Source organism: Hyperoodon ampullatus, assembly GCF_949752795.1.
Source record: "Hyperoodon ampullatus genome assembly, chromosome: 9".
NCBI classification, from domain to species: Eukaryota; Metazoa; Chordata; class Mammalia; order Artiodactyla; family Ziphiidae; genus Hyperoodon; species Hyperoodon ampullatus.
Genome location: NC_136922.1, coordinates 11,189,709 through 11,215,920, shown reverse-complemented (window position 1 = coordinate 11,215,920; position 26,212 = coordinate 11,189,709). Strand labels below are relative to the sequence as shown.

General features: G+C 38.9%; 1 protein-coding gene across 1 annotated transcript in view; it reads left to right on the top strand.

Moving 5' to 3' along the window:
• The window catches only part of FBXL13 (F-box and leucine rich repeat protein 13), a gene marked incomplete at both ends in the record, with an annotated part of 183,443 nt that overhangs the window by 95,891 nt on the left and 61,340 nt on the right, over window positions 1-26,212 (top strand). Inside the window, 1 exon segment of the mRNA XM_079711473.1 lies at window positions 8,043-8,172. Coding sequence (XP_079567599.1) covers window positions 8,043-8,172 — 130 coding nt within the window.

Below are 26,212 nucleotides of genomic sequence, written 5' to 3'. Positions count from 1 at the left end.
TTTCCTTTGTGTGCACAAAGGAGAAGACAAAAGTACTAGCTATATTTATGAGTTTGGCAAAAGTCAATGAATGAAAACATTGTGTGAGAATCAACTGACTATATGAAATTAGCAATAAACAGTATTGTGTATGTTATTATTTGTAAGTTGTATGCTGTACATCTTTTATATATGTAAAATAGTTAATGTAAAATAGTAAGATGTGGGCTTCCCTGGTCACGCAGTGGTTAAGAATCCGCCTGCCAATGCAGGGGACACGGGTTCAAGCCCTGGTCCAGGAATATCCCACATGCCGCGGAGCAACTAAGCCCGTGAGCCACAACTACTGAGCCTGCGCTCTAGAGCCCACAAGCCACAACTACTGAGCCCACATGCTACAACTACTGAAGCCTGTGCACCTAGAGTCCGTGCTCTGCAATGAGAGAAGCCACTGCAATAAGCCTGTGCACCGCAACAAAGACCCAATGCAGCCAAAAATAAATAAAATAAAATAAAATAATGTATTTAAGAAAATAGTAAGATGTACAAATTTACAGTAAACATATATACATTTATATGCATACATGTTTTTGAAGAACCAGCTGTAAGATATTTACCAGTATGTCAATAATTAAAGGTAAAATAAGTTGGGAACTAACCCATATTTTTATAATATTTAGTCTCCCTATCAGGAACATAGTATACTTCTTTCAAATGTTCTTAAATGTCTCAAAATTTTGTTTTATTCATATGGATAGTCTGTGGTGTCTTTTTTATTGCCATTGCGAATAGTATCCTTTCTGATTATGATTTCTCATTATATTTTCTAAATGGTTACTTTTTTTTTTTTTTTTTTTTTTTGCGGTACGCGGGCCTCTCACTGTTGCGGCCACTCCCGTTGCAGAGCACAGGCTCCGGACGCGCAGGCTCAGCGGCCATGGCTCACGGGCCCAGCCGCTCTGCGGCATGTGGGATCTTCCCAGACCGGGGCACGAACCCGTATCCCCTGCATCAGCAGGCGGACTCTCAACCACTGCGCCACCAGGGAAGCCCTAAATGGTTACTTTTGGACTTGGGCATGATGTACATGTATCTTTTTAAACTTTTCATTTGTATGATTTAATTGATTTCTTTCCTTTTAAAATAAAAAATAGAGCTATGAAATTACTTCTAAAGAAGAACTTAGGCAAAGCTTATAAGATTTGATAAATATTGTTCTTGTTTGCTATACAAACTGTTGTATATTTGATTATATGTTGATTACCGCTTTGACCTAATAATTATTTAGAAGAGGATTTTTGGTTTCAAATTGTTGAAGTTTCTTAAGCTTATGTTTTTAATTATAGTTTCTTACACTGTGGTCAAGAAATGTGGACTGAATTATTTCTACTTTTTGAAATTTATTGAGATTTCTTGGTGGACTAGTTTATATAATCAATTTCAGTAAATCATCCATGAATGTTTAAAACAAGAGAGTTTCTTTCAGAGAACAACATTTCTAGGTGTATATGCACATATATGTATAAATTCTTGATATGTCATAGATAAGGGATATATTAGTTGCCTATTATGATAAAGCTTCTATTATTTTTGTTATTTTACACATAAAGATTAATAAGTAGTATGATTCATTACAGATTGTAGCATTTGTTCACATAAAAATTATATTTTTTATCCTGGTTGATATTTCTTTGCCTTAAATTCTTTTTAATCTGTTATTTATATAGTCACCTTTGGTTTCTTTTGTGGTTTTGTGGAATAACTTTATGTATACCCATATTTTTTTTTTTTTTTTTTTTTTTTTTTTTTTTTTGCGGTACGTGGACCTCTCACTGTTGTGGCCTCTCCCTTTACGGAGCACAGGCTCCGGACGTGCAGGCTCAGCGGCCATGGCTCACGGGCCCAGCCACTCCGTGGCATGTGGGATCCTCCCAGACTGCGGCACGAACCCGTGTCCCCTGCATCGGCAGGCGGACTCTCAACCACTGTGCCACCAGGGAAGCCCTGTATACCCATATTTTTAACCTTTGTGTTGCTGTATTTTAGGTTTATCTTTTACATGCAGCACATAGCTAACTTCTATTTTTAAAAATTTCAATCTCTTTGCCTTTTTAAGAGGGAAGTTTAAAAGACTAATATTTCTTGTCAAAACTGAGTGTATGGTCTTATTTTTATCATCTTGCTTTATGTTTTAGATTTTTTTTTCATGTTACTGCACTGTACTCATCTTTTCTGCCTTTTGCTATAAAAAGTGTTATTTCTATAATCTGAATGCATTTCAAAGATATACACATATTCTCTTGTGTATTCTAACTAGTGGATATTTGTATGTTTTTTAAAAACATGCTTTAACATGCATTTCTCTAATTATCAAAGTCACGATGAAACAGTAACTTTGGCTCCCCCTGTGTTAGGCAAGAGATCTGATACACTTTAATTCTCCCTTGAACTTGACGTTCTTCTACTTCCACTCACCTATATGTAAATACCTATTAATTGTGATTTTTGTTAATCATTTAACTTTCCTTTTAATGTTGATTTTTGGTGTTTGAACTCAACATTGTAATCATATTTATAATGATTATGTAGTCCTAACTCTAGTTTTATCATTCATTGATGGTCCATTTGTTCCACAATTTCCTTATTCTTTAATTTTGATTTTGATTCACCCTATGATGACTGGAAATATAGTTTTAAAAACTCTTTATCTGGAAAGATGTGCAAGTATTAGATTTTCAGTCATTACTTTCTGAAGATGACTTTCTGTTGTCCTGAAAGATGAACAACAAATTCTCTTGGTGTATGGTTCTTGAATCATGTCCCTTACTCTATCCTTAAAACCCTACAAATGTTGCTCCATAATCTTTACTATTTCAAGTTAAAGAGAAGTCTAAAGCCAGCCTGATTTTTCTCTTCCTTTGTTGATAACCTATTTTTTTCTGCCAAGATGCTGGCATGAACTTCCTTTTCTCTGAGAAATTAAAAACATCTTCCAAACTTAACTGTGTTGTTTCAATTAACTTTTCCTGGAACATAGTAAATCTTTTGAACATTAAAACTTAGATTTTTCTCAGCCAAGGAGGGTGTTTTTCTCTTCCTTCCTTCTTTTTTTTTAAAATAAATTTATTTATTTATTTACTTTTGGCTGCATTGGGTCTTCATTGCTGCGCGCAGGCTTCCTCTAGTTGTGGTGAGTGGGGGCTACTCGTCGTCACGCTGCGTGGGCTTCTCATTGTGGTGGCTTCTCTTGTTGCAGAGCACAGGCTCTAGGTGCGTGGGCTTCAGTAGTTGTGGCACACGGGCTCAGTAGTTGTGGCTCGAGGGCTTAGTTGCTCCACAGCATGTGAGATCTTCCTGGACCAGAGCTCGAACCTGTGTCCCCTGAATTGGCAGGTGGATTCTTAACCACTGCGCCACCAAGGAAGCCCTCTTTTCTTTTTTTTCTATTAATTAAAGTCTTTATACAAATTTCATCAAGTTTTCCACTCATGTCCTTTTATTTTTGCTCTAGGATCCAATGTAGGGTTCCATATTGCATTCAGTTGTCATTTCTCCTTAGTCTCCTCAAATCTGTGCCAGTCCTCAGTAGTTCCTTGTATTTCACGACCTCGACACTTGAAGAATACGGTTTAATTATTTATTTTATATAATGTCCCTCAATTTGGGTTTATCTGATGGATATTTTTCTTTTTAAATGCTTCTATTCCATTTGTTCAGGTTTTATCTTAAGAATCCCCTTTTATTTTTAGATCGATTTTTATTCTTGTCCTTCAAAGCTGTCATCTTCTCTCTCACCATTTTTATTTCTGTATACATTTTTTCAGCATACTGCATTCTCTATGTCAGTAGTTCTGAAAGTGTGTTCCAAGGACAGCAGTGTCCCAATAAATGTTTAATAACTGGCTGGAGTAGGGAGTAAAGGTGTGTTTTTTTGTTTGTTTTTTTTTCTGCGGTACGCAGGCCTCTTACTGTTGTGGCCTCTCCCGTTGTGGCCAAGCCCTAAAGGTGTGTTTTGATTTGTAGGGTTTATTGATTTCTGTGATATAAATAATTCCATCATGGCCAACTTTAAGCTACCAACATGATGCCACTGAATGTGGAATTGGGAATAGATGCTAACAATTGGTTCTCATGAGCTGGTACAAGCCAGCTCCAGAAGCACCACTGTGGAGGGCCCCTGACCACTTCAGGAATTCTGTAGGATTCTTTGTCCTGCAATATAGAACATCACTCAGTACTTTTCTTTAGACATTTCATATTAAGATATATATGTGATGATGGGCTTCCCTGGTGGCGCAGTGGTTGAGAGTCCGCCTGCCGATGCAGGGGATGCGGGTTCGTGCCCCGATCTGGGAAGATCCCACATGCCGCGGAGCGGCTGGGCCCGTGAGCCATGGCCGCTGAGCCTGCGCGTCCGGAGCCTGTGCTCCACAATGGGAGAGGCCACAACAGTGAGAGGCCCGCATACAGCAAAAAAAAAAAAAAAAAAAAAAAAGATATATATGTGATGAATATATGTGCATGTATGAATGTGTGTTTATATATAGAGAGAGAATATATGTGCATGTGTGTATGTATGTATGTGTGTATCTATCTATAGATAGAGAGTGGGGGGCTGAAGAGGGAAGAGAGAAATATATATATTAAAAAATCCATAAATCCATATGTGAAAATCCGAACTCTCAATGTAGATGATTTGGGAGTAGCATATATCACAGTACAAATTATTTTTTTAACTTAAAACATCTCTTCCAATCATAGTTTGAGATAAACTTTTCTCCTAGGAAATTTAAAATAACACTACAGCTCTGCATAATTTTTTAAGGATGTTTATTTTACAAATGAAGCTATACCTTTAGTGGGCAACAGATAGAAAAACAGGACCCAAAATGAGAATTCTGTTTTGATTTTAACTTCTAGTTCTTGCTATTGAGACAATACTTAGGATAAAACTACTTGATATTGATGTTTTTCGCCATATGAAAAAAATGTACATTGACTTTCTTATCTATAATAAAAATACATTTCATAACGATTCTCTATTTTTGCTCTGCTTTCTATTATTTCAAACATGCTTGGGTATGCAAAAGCATTTGTTAAGCTGTAAATAACCAGAGATGTGTTATTTGTTGCTGTTCTCATTGTCTCTCTGGTGTCTTTAGTGTTTCTTTCCAAAGAAAAATGTAATTTGTTTGCCTTTCTTGGCAAAAGTGATTTGCCAGTTTTTTATTTCAATATTTTTCCTCACTTCTTTGGGGACTTGCTCAGTTTTCTAAAGTTGAAAATGAGGGCTGCCCACAGCTCATACCCATTCCAAAACATTTTTTGCTTTTAAATATTTCCTGAATTAAACCCTCTCCATTTATTCCCATTGCCACAGTCTAGGTGGCACTCTCAGCACCTCATTTGGTGCAGCATCCTGATGGTTCACTCTTGGTCTCTCTTCCCTTCAATATGCTCTGCCTTATGCTGCGAGACGTATCATCCTGAACTTAGTCTTATCACGTCTTTGATATCCTTCAGGTCTAGACTCTTCCCTTACTGTCCAAAAACATTATGTTGATAATACAACATTATAAAGCAACTATACTCCAATTAAAAAAACCCAAAACATTATGCTGACAAAGGGGCCATAGATCCATAGGTATCTATTAAGAACTCCTCGCTCAGTTCTCATTTTTGGTATTTGTTAACTGACCACATGCACTTAAAGAAATTGAACAATAGGCTTGGACCAGATTTGAATATATTTGAATATGCATGATTTCATAAGTAACAGTTTGATTATTATATCTAAAGAAAGACTGACTGATATACAGAGCTTAGAAATAGGTTAGGAAGAACAGTCTTCAAATGAGTGGGCAACACATGGGAGGAACAGAAACTATGCCAGAGGCTATCAATCTCGCTAGAGTTGACAGATTACATATGGTATTACCACCATGACCAAAATGAGGGTATAGATAGCATATGAGGCCCCCCAAACTCTTAGTATCAGTTGTATGTACCACTCTTGTCAGGTGAGTACTTATTCCATTCAATGGAAGGAAGATAGTACAAACTCCATAAGAATAATTCATATGTAATTATTATTTGAGGTAGTAGTAACAATAACAATATATATATATTTAAAGGTTTTACCATATCCCTGCTAATATTTATCATCAAAGATCACCCTCATGAGATCAGCTCGGTGCTTTGTGACCACCTGGAGGGGTGGGATAGGGAGGGTGGGAGGGAGACGCAAGAGGGAGGGGATATGGGAACATATGTATATGTATAGCTGATTCACTTTGTTATATAGCAGAAACTAACACACCACTGTTAAGCAATTATACTCAAATAAAGATGTAAAAAAAAAAAGATCACCCTCATTATAATACTATTACATCTATGTGCTTATGTAATTGTCACATCTCTAAGAGGAAAGAGCAGATAGGATTACATCCATGTTACAGATGAGTAAACTGAGGTTCAGGAAAGCTGGAGGCCCCACAGTTGGTGAGGGTTAAAAAAAAAAAAAAGATAATGTTAAAATATCCACTTAACAGATGCAGAAACAATCTCTGAGAGGTTAGGAGAAGTTGCAGTAAGTGTCAGGACTGGGATTCAAATCCAATTTCGTCAGATTCCAAACCCTTGTGTATTTTCCATTGTGTCATGCTGCCTGCCTCACTATTCCTTTCTCCAAATTAGAGAGCTAAAGGGTTGTTAGGAATGACAACCCCCAAGAAAATTGTACTTACTCAGCTGAATCACAAGGGTATGCTTCAGGGAGAGGAAGATGGAGCATTTCCAAAACTTTGGCAATGCTCTTAGCTAACTCAAGGGCCCCAGGAGAAGGGACGTTCTTTGGGATGTTAGTGCTCCTTTCTCCTTCAGAACCCTGCCCACCCAGCCACTGGGGAATCCAGAAGGCTTCCCTCTCCGTTCTCCTGAATCTCATGGACACAGCCATTACCAGAGGGAAATGTGTGTTCTGAGTCAAATAATTTGCTATGGAATGTGAATCATATCATATAGTTGTGTTTTTTCAGATTTGGGAAATAAATCTGATTAATGGTCAAAGCTTGCATATCTAATTTCCCATTTATGTGAAGGTAAAATTTATTAGTCATTTGTGGGCTTTTGAGGCACAGAGAGGAGTTTTCTTCCTACTTTTCATTCTTTTTGCTTTCTAATTTGCTGTTAAACTGTTGCAGATCACAAACCAAAAGCACGTTTTTAATTCCATTGCAAGAGCAGGCAGTAGTGGGAATTCTTGCACTTTTATAAAATGCCAAGCTTAGGAGGGCTTTGAAAATCGTCCACTCATTTTGGTCACGGTGGTAATGCCATATTTAATCTGTTTCAACTCCAGTGAGATTGATAGCCTCTGATTGTAGTTTTTATTCCTCTCATATGTTGCCCACTCATTTGCAGACTGTTCTTAACCCATTTTTAAGCTCTGTATATCAATGTCTTTCTTTATCCATAATAATGAAACTGTTACATACAAAATCATGCACTGTTACAAAAAAAATCTATTTTTTTCAAGCCATTTGCTTACCATGTCCATTTTAAGAGCCTGTTATGTCCAATTTGCCTCCTTTCTACCCCAAATCCTAACTCTCATGTAACAGTTAATCGCCACTTAAATGTTTACAAAGGGTTTGTCCTCCTAGACATTTTGCATGTTATTTTGGTGCTCCAAAGATAAAACCTAAATGCAACAATAACACAAACTCTGAAACTGCTTTCAAACACTAACTTCCAAACAATAGGAATGCACAAACCTCCCCCACCCCCAAAGCTTTATCCCAATCAGCTTTCTTAAAAATCTAGACAAATCTTTGATTATTTTCATTTGAAATGTGATTATGCATTATCTGATATGCTACTGCAATCTCCTTTACTTAACAGTAAGAGTATTAACAATAAAGTTCAACTCTTGAATATCTGTAAGGAGAAAAGATTAATTTACAGTTTTACTTCTCTTTGTCATAGTGGCTTAACAAAGATGTGAGAAAACAACGAAAGTGTAATCACTTTCCTTCCTCTCTTCTCTCGCCCTGTCTTTTCAGGTACTTCCACAATTTACAGAATCTTAGTTTGGCTTATTGCAGAGAGTTTACAGACAAAGGTTTACAGTACCTGAATTTGGGGAATGGATGCCACAAGCTCATCTATCTGGACCTTTCCGGCTGCACCCAGGTTTGTCTTTCAGCCTTCTCTTTCCTGCAGCAGGCGAAGAAGTCCTCCAGAGAATGAGAACGGGCTATATCCAGCCCTCATGTTATACTAACGCTGTGCACGGACCGCAGCACACTTTTTGGAGGTTTTAAATTACATGGCCACAGCTGCTTAAATTTTCCCCAGGATCGCTACTATAGGCTCTTGGCTTCCTTCCACTGGAGTGCCACATCCACTAACAGGCAGAGTTCACTGGATGATGAAGCAGACAGAACACTTCTCTGTAGATACTCTGAGCACAGTTATAATACCAGAGTCCAAATCTTGAAAACTTTTTAGAATTGATACCAAGATACAAACAAAGGAAAACCTTTTGTGTGGAGAATGTGCAAAGAACTTCCTGAAAAGTCAGTTTGCTCTCACGTGGGCTCTCAGAGAGTAAATAGTATTGGGTAAGATGCTACAAGTGATAAATGCATGAAAGGAAAGACACAAAGATTATGATTTTATTTATTTATTTTTTATTTGTTTTTATTTTTGGCTCTGCTGGGTCTTTGTTGTTGTGCACAGGCTTTCTCTAGTTGCGGCGAGCGGAGGCTACTCTTCGTTGCAGTGCGCGGGCTTCTCACTGCAGTGGCTTCTCTTTTTGCAGAGCACGGGCTCTAGGCACACGGGCTTCAGTAGTTGTGGCGCACAGGCTTCAGTAGTTGTGGCACGCGGGCTCTAGAGTGCAGGCTCAGTAGTTGTGGCACACGGGCTTAGTTGCTCTGTGGCATGTGGGATCTTCCCGGGCCAGGGATCAAACCCATGTCCCCTGCACTGGCAGGCAGATTCTTAACCACACCACCAGGGAAGCCCAAAGATTATGATTTTAAAAACTGCATTATATCCTTGGGCTAAATAACATGACGATTTGAGGTCTATATGGGGAAATATTTAAGTTTGAAGGAACAAGACTAAGGAAAACTGGGCAGAAAAGAGTGTGGAATTGTGGAGGGTAGGGCATGGCACTTTGGAAGCAGTTACTACCTCCTTGATAGTTTCTTCTGCTCTGTTTTGTTTGATTTCAGTCATGATTCTTTTAACTTTTCTTTCACCTCTCTGTGTATTTTATTGATATTTGTGTCATAGAATGTTCATCATTCTATGAGACTAATAACACAAATGAGAACAGTTACTATATGCCAGGCACCATGTTGACTGTTTCATACAGATCAAATTTACTGCTCATATAAATGCTGTGCAGTATGTATTTATCATGCCCATTTAGACATGAAAAGACCAAGGCTCCCAGGGCTGCACGGCTGGTGAAAGCACATGGTACTGGTACAGTTATAAGCAGGTAGATTCCCTGGAAGGAATACAGGGACAGAACAGATTTCTCCTCCAAGTTCTTGAACAGACAGAAATCTTACATAGCACTACTACTGGCATATCATGGTTTCCTGGTACACCACGCAGTGGAGAGGATGTAAGGGAAACGGGGTGGGGGGGACGTTAAGCTAGGGCTGAAATGGCTAGAAGTTGCATTTGTTTAACATCCAATCTACTGCAATATAGCTTGCTGAGCATCAACATCTACCATCACTCTGTGGCCAAGAAGGCCTTAATGTTCCCTCCAGGTGGACAAAACTTCAGACAGGCTTCTTCTTGACTCTGGACCCCTGACCTCCCTTTTCTTAGAGCGTTTACTTTAGAAAACTTGTGGTTGTACATTCTTTCTCTGCTCCCGTTGAGATGTAGAGCCCTTAAAAAGCTTCTTGCCGGTTTTACAACCCAGGAATGTCTTCCTCAAAGACCTGGGAGCCAGACTCTAATATGTAATCATCAAGAGAGGGAGCATCAGTATCTCCCCGTCTCTGTGGGAGGATGGGAGCCTGACTTCCATATGGATGTCAATTAGCAAACACAGACAGCCTAATCACAAAGGAAGAATACCTTCAAATTCAGAAATAATGTGCTTGACACATCTAACTGATCAATCTCTCCCCTAAAGATACATGCTCCAGTACTTTTTTAAAAATTAATTTTTATTGGAGTTTAGTTGATTTACAATGTTGTGTTAGTCTCTGCTGTCCAGCAAAGTGAATCAGTTATACATATACATATATCTGCTCCTTTTTAGATCCTTTTCTCATATAGCCCATTGCAGAGTACTGAGCAGAGCTCCCTGTACTATACGGTAGGTCCTTATTAGTTATCTATTTTACATACAGTCGTGCCTAGCTTGCCTCAGTGCTTCAGAACCCTCTGCACAGTGTGACTTACCTCCTTGTTCTTCTCAGCTTCCACCAGGTAACTATTGTAGCAAAAACACACAACACATGCACAGACACACAAACACACATACACATGTCCTAAGGTTAAATATTTTCAGACACACTAAGGTCAAAATTAGAGGTTTCAAATTGATGATCCTCTGCTTAGATATATATGCAAAACATATACACACAGTCTGTCTTTAAATTTTGAGCCAACAGTTGGAATTTTGGAGTTTTCAAATAAAAATCTAGACTTCAAGCTTCTCTTAAAAAACCAGAAGAACTAGCAAAACTTGGCCTGCTTTCCCACATGGCAACAACAGGCTGGAGCTGAGACAGCCTCACCCCCTTGAGATGGAGCCCCCTCCTCAGTAGGCCGCCCTCTCCTCCACTCAGTAACGTCCACACATGCACTTACTCTGGGACTGCTACCACTTCACTGCATTGCCTGCCTGCCTCAGTAGGTATTTGAGTTTGGTCTGAATTTCTAAAGAATAGATTTCTTTTCCTAACTGACCCTTAATTTGTAAGTCTCAAACCACAGTGACATTAGTATTTCACATCATTATGCAAAATAATGTTAGGGTTTTTTTTTTTGTTCATCCGTCTTCCATTTGCATTTGTTCATTTAATAATTTAATTACTTGAGAGATTTAGCCCTAGGTGTCAGGCACTGGAAACTGTACCATTTGAAACTTTGTAAGAAACGGGCTCATTATGAACCACAGATATCTTAATAATGGCTGCTGCTGTAACTTCAGAGAATCAGTGAATCTTGGATGTTACTGCTTCTGAGGGACTTATTAAGTCTTTTGAGGAGGCTCCATCTACCTCCCTAGCTCTGGGTGTGAGGATAGTTTCACCCTTCCAGACCTACTCGCATTGATATGACAGTATAAAATGGTTTCAAAGAAGGAAAGTTGACTATTCACAGGGTTTTCAGGTTCTTCCCTTGGAAAGTAAAACGTATTTTCTTTTTATGTTTGGAATTTTGCACTATGAAGTCATGTGTTAGTGTATCTGATCAAGGAAAAAGGCCCTAATAAAACAAAAAGTTGAGAATAGAAGCTTACAACTAAATGCTTTACACTGGTGTTTATTGAGTGCCTGCTGCATACTGGGCACAATGACGAGTCACATAGCATCTCTGTCTTTTGGAAGCTCTGGATGAACATAAATGAATTATGTCAAGGGCTAAATGTTCATGCAGTCACAGCTGCCCGAAAAAGGAAAGATGTATACAGTATTGTGAAAGAATTTGAACCATATTTGTTAGAAAAAAGAAATAAGTGGATGATGGAGAACTACAAAGAAAAGTGAAAATCAATTACATATGTTTTAGAAATATTCTGCATTCTTATGGGATTGGATAAACACTGTAGGGTGCCCTAAGTAATATGACCGATTTCCTAATGAGTACCAGCACTTGCACGTTCCCCTGCATGTCATCATCTTTGATGGGGTTGAGGTGACGCCTATGCCCAGTTTCTCCTCCTTGAAAAAGCCTCTGCTCACACGTGGCCTGAACTGGGAGAGGGCTGCTCCAGTGAGCTCTCACTATCCTCTGCAAATTTCTACTCATATACTTGCCACTTTGAGTTTTCTTTTTTCACTTTTAAAAAACCTGCTTTTTTTCTTATTACATGCTAAATGCAGAAAAATACAAGAAAAAAAGGAGAAAAAGGGACTTCCCTGGTGGTTCAGTGGTTAAGAATCCGCCTGCCATTGCAGGGGACACGAGTTCAAGCCCTTGTCCGGGAAGATCCCAGATGCCGCGGAGCAACTAAGCCCGTGCGCCACAACTACTGAGCCTGCGCTCTAGACCCCGTGAGCCACAACTACTGAGCCCACGTGCCACAACTACTGAAGCCTGCGTGCCTAGAGTCCCTGCTCTGCAACAAGAGAAGCCACCGCAATGAGAAGCCTGCGCACCACAATGAAGAGTGGCCCCTGCTCGCCCCAACTCGAGAAAGCCCGTATGCAACAAAGTCCCAACACAGCCAAAAATAAATAAATAAATAAATAAATAAATAAATTTAAAAAAAAAACAGGAGAAAAAAATATTAATTACCTGAAAATTCATCACCAGAAATAATAAACACTACTAGAATTCAGGGTCTTTATTCTATGCCTGTCTAGACTTTTAAAAAACTGAAATGGATTATATAGTACACATATCTTTCATTTAATGTTTTATAAAGTGAATATCTCTTTATTCCATTAAATATTTTTCCTGTAACTTACTTTTTTTTTTTTTTTTTTTGCAGTACGCGGGCCTCTCACTGTTGTGGCCTCTCCCGTTGCAGAGCACAGGCTCTGGATGCGCAGGCCCAGCGGCCATGGCTCACGGGCCCAGCCGCTCTGCGGCATGTGGGATCTTCCCAGACTGGGGCACAAACCCGTGTCCCCTGCATCGGCAGGCGGACTCTCAACCACTGCACCACCAGGGAAGCCCCCTGTAACTTACTTTTAATAGCTATATAGTATTTCATTGTATCAAAATACCAATATGTATTTAACCATTCATTATTGGCCTACAATTCTTTTTTTTTGGCCTACCATTTTTTTTGCTATCATAAATAACCTGTGAGGAAAATTATTGTAGCCATATCTTTGCATATGTCTATGCAATTTTTTGGTACAAATTTTTAGAAGTGAAATGGTCAGAGGATACAGTTATTTTTAAGGCCATCCATACCCTACAAAGATTGTCAGTTTACACTTACAATAAATGTAAAATAGTTTGTTCTCTTCATAAATATATTATATATAAAAAATTTTTGCCAATTTGACATTGAATATGATATTTTATATTTTCAATTTGTATTTCTTTGATTACCAGGCAAAGTTAAACCATACACAGGCATTTAATAAATATCTGTTGAATGACAGCATTCTTATCCCAACAGGGCGCCAATGTTAAAATATTTTTCAAATTAATTAAAAAATCTCTTTCAAACTGGGGAATATTGGAGATAATGTAAGTTAAGTGCCTGACACAGTTGGTGATAAAAAAAGAAAACCTATTAGTATATTTCTCTAACAAAATTTCTTCAGAGCCTGAGTGCAACATTTTCATTATAGTAGTTTCAGAAGAAAAAAAAAATCTACATTCATTTAACAAAATGATTCTGGCTGAATCCGTTGAACAAATTTAATTTGTTTGCTTTTATATTTGCTACTTACTCAAAAGTTATAAAATCTAACCTTATGCCATAAAATAATTTTTTAAAAACCATGTTTAAATACAGTTTGGAAAGACTCTGGAGAGAAAATGGTTTTATCACGTAAAGAAGGTACTCTTTCCTGTGCTCCTTTGTCATCTATAATCTGGGAGACATTTGGCGACAGTGAATGGATCCATCTTTTTCTATGCTCTAAGGAATGATGTGTGACCTAACTCATGGTAGACATTTGTCAGATATTTGTTGTATTTTTGGATCAATGTTTAGTTAAATAAGTGAAACTAATGAACCACTGTATGAGATGTTGGTAGTCTTCCTTTGCATCTCATACTCTGCTTCAAGGAACCACTCCTCTCCCTTCCCTTGTGGTTCTGGGGAGCTGTCAGTCGTGGCACCTTGAAAGCAACACACTACAGTAGTTGGAAGCATTGGTTCTGGGGCACCTGCATTTTAATCTTGAGTTTGCTATTTACTAGGTATGGGACAGGGGCAGGTTACTTAAGCTTTCTGTATACCTCACTTTCCTTATCTATGAAATGGGGAAAATACTAGTAACTTCCTAAGTGTGTTGTGTGAATGAAATTATTTGATACATAAAAGAGTCTTAGAATGATGGCTTCATATAGCAAATGCTTAGCCACCATTAGCTATTATTATTAGATTACTATTAGTATTTTTCCAATGGCCGCTATCATTTGGCCCAGGCCTAGACATTCCTAAATTCCATGTGCAGTGGCTATGATTTTTCCAGGAAGAGCATGACCTTAGCAGAACTATTCAGAACTCTTTTAGGTGCTCAACATTGGGAAAAATAAATTCAGTTTTTTCTGAGGTTGCAGGGCCTGGAATGTGTACGTCTAGGCTGGTTTGTGGTTCTCTTGCTCAGGAACATGGAGGAAATTTGTCTGCAATGGGAAAGAATAAAATCATCACAAAGAGGCTGACCTTCAAGAGGGATAGATGCTGTGTTAGAGAAGGAGAGATGGTATATTTTTGCTTGGCTGGACTTTCAGTTAGAGATACCACTAATTCCCTTTTTACCTACGCTAGTTTATGTTGGGTCATTGTGACTCAAGGAAGCTGACTGGTACAACTGTTGAGGATGTGATTCTTATTTAGCTTTTAGTTGGGGTACTGAATACTTTGATGGAAAGCCTTTCTCAAGGAAAAAACTAAGGCCCAAGAGAGGAAGTTGTGAAGGTTTCTCATAGCTCTTCACATGCTTGTATTCTACCATGTACCTGAATTTGTTGCTTTGAGCATGCCTGTGACTGACCACAAAGCAATCCTTAACACACAAGAAACTGAATTAAATCTGCTTCCTGTTTTGCTGGCACTGACAGCTGGGACATACTGAGCAAAGGCATTCCCTAATGACTTTTTTGAGGGTAAGTATAATATACAGAAAAGTGCACAAAGTGCTATATACATGTCCTGTGGTGAACACAGAATGTATTTCTGTTGAGTATACACATAGGAATCAAATGGGCTGGGTGTGAAGTACGTGTATGTTTGGCTTTTGTTGATATCATCGTTAGTTTCCTAAATTGGCTGTGTCAATCCTAATGATTATGATTTAGAAAACTCATGTGGATGTGATTTCTGCAAGAAAGCTAATGCTGTGGCTCCACAGACTTACTCCCTATATTTACCGACATAATTTATTTTCATAGCAACACTATTATTAAAGTGCAGTACAGGAGAGGTAGGAGAACAACATTCAAACCTAGAGTGGGCTTCTATGCTGATGAGTACTCTTCCCTTCTCAGAAATTAGCAGTAAGTATTTAAGTCACCTTATATACACTTCCATAGCAAGCCGGTTTCATTAAACTTCCCTCATTTCAACTATTTTAATCAAACATTTAGAATCCATCGCTGGTGACTATTTTCAATAAAAGAAAATAAGAAGAGAGGTTTAAAAATATTGTGTGTTCTCTGCAGTATTTTTCAGGAGAGGAAAAGTACTCAAGGGAAGAAACATAACCAGGGATTTCTGTTTTATTTCATACTAGATTTATTTTATTTTCCTTATTTTGGAACTCAGGTACCAGTAACAGATTTAATCACACTCCTCAATTCATGGCACACTTTCATCATCAGTCCATGCAAGGCTGATCTCTTGTTTTATTTATTCCCTTTTATCTACATTTCCCACTCATGTTCCCCTTTCTCTACACAAGCAAACCCTCTAATTTGTTTTATGTGGTTCCATATACGAATATATTCTTAAAACTTTCATTTGAAAAGATACTTGTACCCCAATGATCATAGCGGCACTATTTAATAGTCAAGACACAGAAGCAACCCAAGTGGCCATCAACAGATGAGATATACATATATATATATATACACACACATATATATATCACATTTTCTTAAGCCAATCATCTGTTGTGTGTGTGTATATATATATTTACACACATATATATCACACACACACATATATATACACACACATACACAATGGAATATTACTCAGCCATAAAAAAGGAAATATTGTCATTTGCAGCAATGTGGATGGACCTAGAGAATATTATGCTTAGTGAAATAAGTCAGACAGTGAAAGACAAGTATATATGATATGACATATGATATGAATCTAAAAAATAATACGAACAAATGTATATACAAAAGAGAAACAGAGTCACAGACATAGAAAACAAATTTATGGTTACAAAAGGGGAACGGGAGGGGGAGGGACAAATTAGGAGTCTGGGATTAACAGATACAAACTACTGTACACAAAATAGATAAGCAACAAGGATTTACTGTATAGCACAGGGAGTTATACCCAATATCTTATAATAACCTATAATGGAATATAATCTGCAAAACAACTGTCACTATGCTGTACATCTGAAACTAACACAATATTGTAATTCAACCATACTTCAATTCAAAAAATGAGCAAAACATAAAAGTCTTTCTCTAGCAACAAAAAGGAATATATTAATATATATATCAATGTATTCTTGCATTCTTATATTGTGGTTCTGTGTGTGGGTTTTAATCCTCATAAACGATATTGTGCTATAGCTCTGGCTCTTTCTCTTATTTCTGACAATGTTTCTAAAGGTGCCTCAGTCACCTCTTCTCTTGAACCCCTTAATCTCTTAATCATAGAGAGCCCCAAGGTTCAGTTCTTGGTCTCTTTTTCTTCTCATCACGCACTTGGTGATGTTACCTAGATCATGGCTTTAAATATCACCTACAACAACAAACACTCATATAAAAAAAAAAGAATCACGTGGGCTTTCCTGGTGGCGCAGTGGTTGAGAGTCCGCCTGCCGATGCAGGGAACGCGGGTTCGTGCCCCGGTCCGGGAGGATCCCGCATGCCGCGGAGCGGCTGGGCCCGTGAGCCATGGCCACTGGGCCTGCGAGTCCGGGGCCTGTGCTCCGCAGCGGGAGAGGCCACAGCAGTGAGAGGCCTGCGTACCGCAAAAAAAAAAAAAAAAAGAATCACGCAACAAACAAAAGTTTCTAGGTATGAGACACAACAATAGAAACTGGAAAAATGGTAAGATATGTTCCCTAATCTAAAGAAGATCAAAATATAGTAGAGGAGACAGACAGGCATAAAAATTATTTTACAATGTGGTAAGAGAGGAAGTATAAATGTGGTTAAAAGCACAGACTAAAACACCAAACAGACCCAGTTTGAAATCTTAGCTTTACCTATCACTTCTAGCTGTGTATTCTTAGGTCAAATAACCTCTCTAAGGCTCAGTTTCCACATATGCTAAAGGGGATAATCATAGTACCTACCTGATGGGGTTCTAGCCATAAGTAAATAAGATAACACATGTGAACCACTTAGTAGAGTGTCTGGAACAACTATTTTAAGTGCGATACCAGATGTACATCTGTACATGAGGGTAAGGAGCCTTAAAGAGGGAATAACAAACATCCTGAGTGGTCTGGAGGTTATCTGTTGAGTGGAACCTTGAGACATGAATAGGAATTCATCATTAAGAACAGGAGGGAAAGGAAAACAACATAGGAGCAAGGTGTACTCTGTAAAGAGAAAGGCAGTAGTTAGTGTGCATGTGGGAAAATAACAGGAATGGTTGAAAAAAAATAGGTGGGAGCTGGCTCACGAAGGGACTTGTATTTCCTGCTGCATAAGCAGCTTGAGTTTCGTCCTGTAGATAATGGGAAGCCACTGAAAGATTCTTAAGCATAGAAGTAAGGTCGGGTATCATGTCAAGATACAGCTGAGGGCTTCCCTGGTGGCGCAGTGGTTGAGAGTCTGCCTGCCAATGCAGGGGACATGGGTTCGTGCCCTGGTCCGGGAAGATCCCACGTGCCATGGAGCGGCTGGGCCCGTGAGCCATGGTTGCTGAGCCTGTGCATCCAGAGCCTGTGCTCCGCAACGGGAGAGGCCACAACAGTGAGAGGCCCACGTACCACAAAAAAAAAAAAAAAAAAAAAAAAAAGATACAGCTGAGCAAAACCTACAATATTTAGTAAGGTATGGGCAGTTTCATAGTTACAATGATCAAACACAAAGACCTTAGAGACCAGCAGTCCAATGCCAATTTTATATGACAAAGTGGGGTTTAAAAAATAAATTTGATTAGAAATGGAAAAAGCTAAAGGCAATTTTAAAGTCAACAAAAAATGAGAATTATTTGAATTATAATTGAGACCACTGCTCATTCTCAGATCATGTGATTTGAGACTCAGGTAGTACAGGAAATTATGACCCAGTTTCCATCCTTTGTCTCTTCTGATCCAACAAAACATATCTTGTCATTAAGACAAGATATCTAAATCTGCCTTCTACACAGGGCGTCTATGAAGCCTGGAAACATAAGTAACATTTTACTTTTTTACAGATTGAAGGTGTCTTTGACAATATTACGCATATTCGCCTATGTCTGGGTAAAGAGACACTTTCTAAACCTCTTTAGTTTTATTTTAACAATAAACTTTCATTAAGTAATTTTTTTAAATTACAAAAATAAGGAGGAAAAAATGCGGTAATCTAAAGTGGCAGGGCCACACACTCCCTTCAAGTACTGGGCACTCGCTCGCCTTCACAAGGAGGTCAGTGAGCTCCTTCTCACTACTGTACACCGCTCTGGAGGCCTTTCCTTCTTGCCACAAGACATCTACAGAGAAAGGGAAGACCACTGGATCAGTAAGCAGGAGACTTTGGGAAGACAGGTTCTAATAAAGAAGAAATAGGAAGAAACTCCTCTGCGTACAAAAGAAAAAAAAAAAGTTGGAGTGGAAACCCAAAGGCGTTCTTACATTAAATCAAGAAAAAGAACTCCAATAAAGAGTTATCACAGCAAAGTAGAGATGGAAGACCAACAATTACCATCAACAACAGTGTGAAAAAGGTATTAACAGCATCTAGGTACAATAGAGATAGTCCAGTAATAATGTCCTCATTCTCAACTGCCTTCCAGCAGCAGAACAATTTTCCTTTATCTATACTCATTTTCTGTTCTCTGTAGGGCTCAGGTTGACCTTTTTCGGCAGTGGCTTCCTTCTTCTCTGCCTTCCTAGCCAGTCAAAGGAAGTGTGTGAACTGCTATGAGCAGAGTTAGCAGAAAAGAGTAAGGCAAAGGTGTGGAATTTCAGTATACTATCACCAGAGCTGGAGCCAGGGAACTGAATCCCTGACTAGACAAACCGTGGTGAGAGATGAACCATCAGCCTCCTGACCTCAGGGACCCCTCCTTCAGACAAGCCCGGAAACCCATACAGAATTAGTCACCTGCTTCCAGCAACCTCTGCTGCAGCACTCAGCATCAGGAACACAGCCATCACTGGGAGAAGGCTCAGAGGACAGGTTCCTGACCAGAATGTAAGGTCCAACTTTCCACTTCCTGTCTGAGGTGCTCCCCCAGAGACACTCTACAATACCAACGAATCTGTTCATGTGGGTGTCTCGGGTCCTTTTATGACAACATGGCTGTGCCCTATTGAAAGTGGGTAGTGAGAATTACAGAAGCACCCTAGCTGAAAACTGTTGCCATGGGCTCTACAAAGCCAAGGTCTGCAGTTCCAATGAGAGCAGAAGACTGAGTAGTGAATATCCAGACAAACCCGTCATTCTCACGTGATCTGTCAGCTCTGGCTTGTGGTCAGTTTGACTTTCCCTCTTTCTTTAGAGGACACTGGTCTGTGCCATGCATGTCTTCAGACCAGAGGTCACTAGCGTTTCAAAAGTAGGATATACGGTTTTATTTCCTGTTCTTTAACTGGGGCTACAGAGTATGGCAATGGACAGCGACTTAAAAATGGAAGGGAAGGAAATATGGTGCAGCCAACCAGCCCTCATAATCATAGAAATCTTTAATATACAGGCCTCAGAGAATGCTAATCCTTGCTTTACATCATATATAAATCCTGGACTGTATCTAGTTTTGTACCATCTGATGTCAAAAATTCAACACATGTCAATTAGAAATTTTTAAATGTAGTATGGTATCCTGGACTAGATCCTAGAACAGGAAAAAAGACATTATAGAAAAACTGGTGAAACAGGAATAGAATTTGTAGTTTAGTTAATAGCACTGTAACAATGTTAATTTTTTAGTTTTGACAAATGTACCATGGTTATTTTAGATGTTAACATCAGGAGAAGCTGGGTAAGAGGTATGTGGGAAATCTCTGTATTATCTTTGCAAATTTTCTATAAATCTAAAATTATGCTGAAAAAACCCAACAACAAACACTCATATATGTATACATATAAAAAAAATATATAATGTATATATAAAATCATTACATATGTATATGCATAATATACACACACAAATATATGCTCACATACGTATATACATATACATATATATGTAATGTATGCACATAGGAGTACGTTTATATATGCATATATACATGTGCATGTATATGTGTTTATAGGAGTATATATGTATATAGGAGTACTTATATATGTTATATATAGAGAGAAGTAATATATGTATATATGCATGTACATATATATACATATACACATATTATGTATAGATACACAGACACATATATATGATAGATAATATATATCTTCAACCCAGAGTTCTCTCTTGAATTTTAGACTCATATCTTTTAAAAAATTTATTCATTTAATTTATTTTTGGTTGCATCGGGTCTTAGCTGCAGCACGAGGGCTCTAGTTGAGGCACGCAAGCTCAGCAGTTGTGGCACGTGGGCTTAGTTGCCCCGCGGCATGTGGGATCTAACTTCCCTGACCAGGGATCAAACCTGCGTCCCCTGAATTGCAAGGTGGATTCTTTACCATTGGACCATGAGCGAAGTCCCTAGACTCTTAAATCTTAAAAAAAAAAAAAAAAATCCCTGCTGGAAAATGTAACTCCTTGCTCCACCTTCGGCCTTTCCTATCTCAGTTAATGACAGCTCCATGTTTACAGCTGCTTAGGCCAAAAGTCTTGGAGTCATCTGTTACAGACTGAATTGTATCCGCTCCAAATTAAGATGTTGAATTCCTAACCCCTGGTATCTTAGAATGTGACCTTGTTTGGAAATAAGGTCATTACAGATGTAATCAGTTAAGATGAGATCATTAGGGTGGGCCCTAATCCAATGTGACTGATGTCCTTATAAAAAGGGGAAATTTGGACACGGACACATGCATACTGGAGAGCGCCACGTAAACATGAAGATAGCCATCTACAAACCAATGAGAGAGGCCTGAACCATATCCTTCCCTCACACTGAAGGAACCAACCCTGCTAACACTGTGATCTTGGACCTTTTGGCCTCCAGAACTGTTAGACAACAAAATTCTGTTGTTTAAGCCACCAGTTTGTGGTACTTAGTTACAGCAGACCTAGCCAACTATTACAATATTCTTGACTTTTTCTCTCACAATCCACATGCACTGTCAGGAAGTCCAGTTGACTATCACTTCAGAATCTCTCCAGGATCTGACCACTCCTCACCATTTTCACAGTTACTACCCAGGTCCAGGTCACCATCATCTCTTGCCCGGATTATTGTGATAGCTTCCTAACTGGTCTCTGTGCTTTCACTTCAACCTCTAAGTTTCCTCTCAACACAGTCGCATCTAGAATGGTCTTTTGAAAACCCAAGTCAATGTTCTGCCTCAGTTCCAATACCTGGCAAGTCTTCCTATTTACTCAATAAAACAAAAGCCTTGGAAGGACCTTCAGGATCCCATATAATCTGCCTCCTTCCCTCATTGTCTCTCTGACGTCACTTCCTACTACTCTTCCTCTTGCCAACTCTGCTCCAGCCACACTGGCTTCCTTGATGTTCTTTCAACACACAAGCTCTTGCCTTCGGGTTTTTTGCACTGGCTGTTTTCCTTGCCGGGAACACTCTTTCTGCAGCTACCTGTATGGCTTTCTCACCTCCTTTAAGTCTTTCTCACATACCCCCAAATGAATGAATAAGTGGATAAAAATACATCAGCTAAAATGCTCCAAAGAGATCCATATTAGTTCCATGTTCATATCAGAGCTCTCTAACATATGGTCTTGTTTCTTTCAAAATCTCAAAGAAGAAAATACGGGTAGGATTAAGAGTTTTAATGGAAAGGATAAGTCTATCTTACACGTACATGAGAAAGTGCCAATTAGGAGGGCAGTGATTCCTGGTTATGCTTTTCCTTTACCCTCTGCTCTGTTTGTGTGTAACTCCAAGGGTTCTCATGTTGATATTGCCTTTGGGTAGCCACTTTTCCTACAGATGCATGTATCTCCAATTGTGTTTAGCAGTGGGTTATAGCATTATGTAGGAAGCTAGGCATGGAATAATCACAGCTATGCTGGGAAGGAAGGCTAGGCTGAAGCCAACCTCTGGTTGAAACCCAAATGCCCAGAAACCAGTAACTCTGAACATGAAGTGGGAAAAGGAGCCAGATGAAGAGTGGGGAGTTTGGGCCAAGGTACAGATTTAAGATTTCAGTTAAACCAGAGAGCAAGAGAACTTACAACAGTTTCTGCCTCTCCGTTCCCGTGCTCTTCATTTCCAGTCTAAGTACTTCCACTAGGCTCACTTTTTGCCCTCTGACTAAACACCGGCATACTGTCCCTTTCTTCCATTCACCAGGTTAACTTTCATATACCCGTTGAGGCTCTGCTCAGTCACAACCTTCTGTAGGGACCCCTCCTTTCCCCTAACCCAAGCTGGGTTAAGATCCCTTCATTCCACCTCCACTAAGCATTCTCTATGTATTTGATGGTCTGCTTATTTGTCTGCTCTCCGCCCCACTGTGAGCTCCTTGACGGTCAGGATGGTGCCTTATTTATCTGTATCTGTATCCTCAGTGCATAATAAATACCTGGCACATAGTAGGACTTTGATCAATGTTTCATGAATGAATGAATGAAACTGCAGCCAATTTCAGGGTATGGCTAGCCAGGTTCTTCAGGTGGACGCTCAGGAGGCTTGTTAGGTATCTGAGAAGTTGGCAACTTGCTACAGCAAGGTCTGATGATCTTTTCTTGGTAAGAGTTGGGTCTGACATTTCTTTAGATTTACAGGGAGAAAAGAGCCTAGGAAACTACAAAATACTAAAGTGAAAGTATGTTTTCATCAATTATTTTTCAGTTACTACACAAGTCAACAGCAATGAAAAGGGACAGCATCCCAGAAATGTTCAAATGATTGGAATACTCAATATAGTAATAATGGTTTATCAATAGTTCCTGTACTATTAAATCTCTCTGGGACCCATGAATCTTAAAGGTACACTGTGTAAACTGCAAACTGGAAGATTCTAAGGACATTTCAGTTCTCTCTAGGCTACATAAATTCCAACCTCCCCTTTCAGAGAGGCAAAGATCATGGAAGGTCTTACTTATTCACCCCTGGGGTTTGTGGTGGAGGTGGGAGAAAGCCACGGAGGCACATCCAGGGATGAATGTATTAGCCAAATGGAACAGAGACTGCATAAGCAGAGCAATCTCTCTCACTCTCTCTCTCATACAGCAGAAAGCAGTGGGATGGTGAAAGGAGCCTCAAACTGAAGTTAAGAGACCCGGGATCTAGTCCTTGCTATGTCACTAAGCACTTGTGCAACCCTGGACATTTACTTGCTTTTTCTGCTTCAGTTCTCTCTTCTGTAGAATGGCTAGGTTAGCCAGATGATCTCTGAGATATTTTTCAGCTTTAGGATTTTGTGTTTCTGTAGGATGACTAACCAAGATAACTGAAGAAGGAGTACGACTGGGGGAAAAGAATAATGAATGTTATTTTGGAAAAGCTGAATTTGAGGTTCCTGTGATATACCTGGTTGTCAATGACAAGAACTAATTGCAAGTGGAAGTCGGGTCCTTGGAGCACAGCTGGGAGTGGAGGTACAGATCCGGTACTTTATCAGCAGGAGGTAAATGGAACAATAAGAGTTATGTGACCAGCTAAACCAGTTGTGAATGCACAGTTTATGTACCAAACTAAATTGGTAACAGCCAAATTCAAAATTATAATTCAGTTAATATTTATTTGATTACATTTTCCCTTATTCTATACTTTAATGGATGGTAATAATAACTGCTACCATTTGTTGGGTATTGGCTATGAGCTAGGTGTTGAAGAAAGTGTTTTACATTTATTATCTCATTTAATATTTATAAATAACTACATGAGGTCAGTCTCACTATTCCCATTTTTGAGATGTGGAAACTGAACACTGGTCAGTTGGTAAACATCGAACAACTGGATAGGAACATGCAAATCCTGGAGTTACAGTGGTTGTTGACTTCCATGGTGTCAAAACTCTCACCATGGCCTATTTCAAGCTAACAACAAGAGGTCACTGAACAGAGAGATAGGAAGAAATGTGCCTTATGTAATACGGTCACCATACAGATATAATAAACATATATATCTTCAAGAGCATAGATAATGGTAACATGTGGTAAAATAATTAGAAGGTCATGAGTTTGGGTATTCACTACACTTGTTAATATAGTTTATTTAAGTTTATATGATTTAATCTTTTAACTAGCTGTGTTTAACAACTGGCTTCCATAGCTCCTAACATTTTAACAATCTGCTCTTGCAAGCTAGTATAAGCTGGCTCCACACACCACTGGAAACGATGCTAAGACAGAGGAAGTAACTTGCCTAAGGTCACATAGAAAATGTCGGGGTCAAGATTAGAACCTTGATCCACCTAATTCTGAAGACCAGGCTCTTAACCACTAGACTATCATCTGTAAAACTATAAAGTGCTATATACTGTGTACGGTAAAAAATTATTGCTGCATTTCGTATCTGAAAAAAATGTTATGTGGTCTTAAGTGTCATCAATAAGGAGGGGTTCTAGTGGAAAAGCAGCCACGAATCAGAAAAGTCACAGCGCAATGTCTGCTTTTCTGGGTCAGTTCTTGTGCCTGAGTTTCCCTTTGTTAAAGGAATGCTTTGTGTCCTGTTTGAATCGCACTTCAACCCGTGTTGGGAAAAAAAAAATAGAAGAAGTTATTAACATCTTTTTACGTTTCTTGTAGACAGGACTCATGGAAGTTTAAATGGTTGTTATTATTAGTTTGACTATAACTTTATACTAGCCATACTGAAAATAAAATATAAAGAAATATAACAAACACCTATCGTTTAGCATCCATAGATTAAGGCAATCTCTTTGTAGCCAAAATGTATAAGGATGTTTATTACATTAAGTAGTAAAAAATAAAACATCTGGAAACAATTTTTAGATCTTGAAGAATCAGAAGACAAAATGATGAGTCTCAGGGCACTAAGATCATACTTACCCCTCTGGAGAAAAGGTTTGAAAAAAATTTTAATGCTTTCTGAAAAAACATACTTATTTTAGTTTCTCCTCTGTTCCCTATCATAGGAAATGACTTACACACAGAATTTCATGAACTGCTCATAAAACTCTACTTAGGTCTCTGGACCTGGTTGAAGCCTGTAGTTAGGATTGTAGCTGTAAAGCCACCATCTAGCTCAATTAATCTAGACAAACCAAGTAGCTCTATGGATCATTGTGTTGTAAAAATAAAGTATTATAGTTGTGATTCTCTTGGTTAAAAAAGAGATAGGGACTTCCCTGGTGGTCTAGTGGTTAATACTTCGCCTTCCAGTGTAGGGGGTGAGGATTTGACCCCTGGTCGGGTAGCTAAGATCCCACATGCCTCACAGCCAAAAAAACCAAAACATAAAAAACAGAAACAATATTGTAACAAATTCAATAAAGACTTTAAAAATGGTCCACATAAAAAAAATCTTAAAAAAAAAGGAGATAAAGCTCTGTTATAATACAGGGGAAGCTATAAGTAATTTGGCCAGTGGGTGAGGAAGAGAACAACATAGTATACTCTAGACAAGAATGGTAAAGTTTAGGAAGGGTCAGCCTGCTTCTGCAGATCGCAGCTCTGAGTCATTGCGCGGTGAGTACATGCAGAGTTGGCACGCATGTTTGCCTTCCTGGCATCTGCAGGCTTTAATAATCTTGTGTTCTAGTTCCTTACTCACATTGGAAAATGAAAGGTTTTTTTTCATATTTGGCTGTTCAGTGTTTTGGGGTTCTTTTTTTTTTTTTTTTTGCGATACACGGGCCTCTCACTGTTGTGGCCTCTCCCGTTGCGGAGCACAGGCTCCGGACGCGCAGGCTCAGCGGCCGTGGCTCAAGGGCCCAGCCGCTCCGT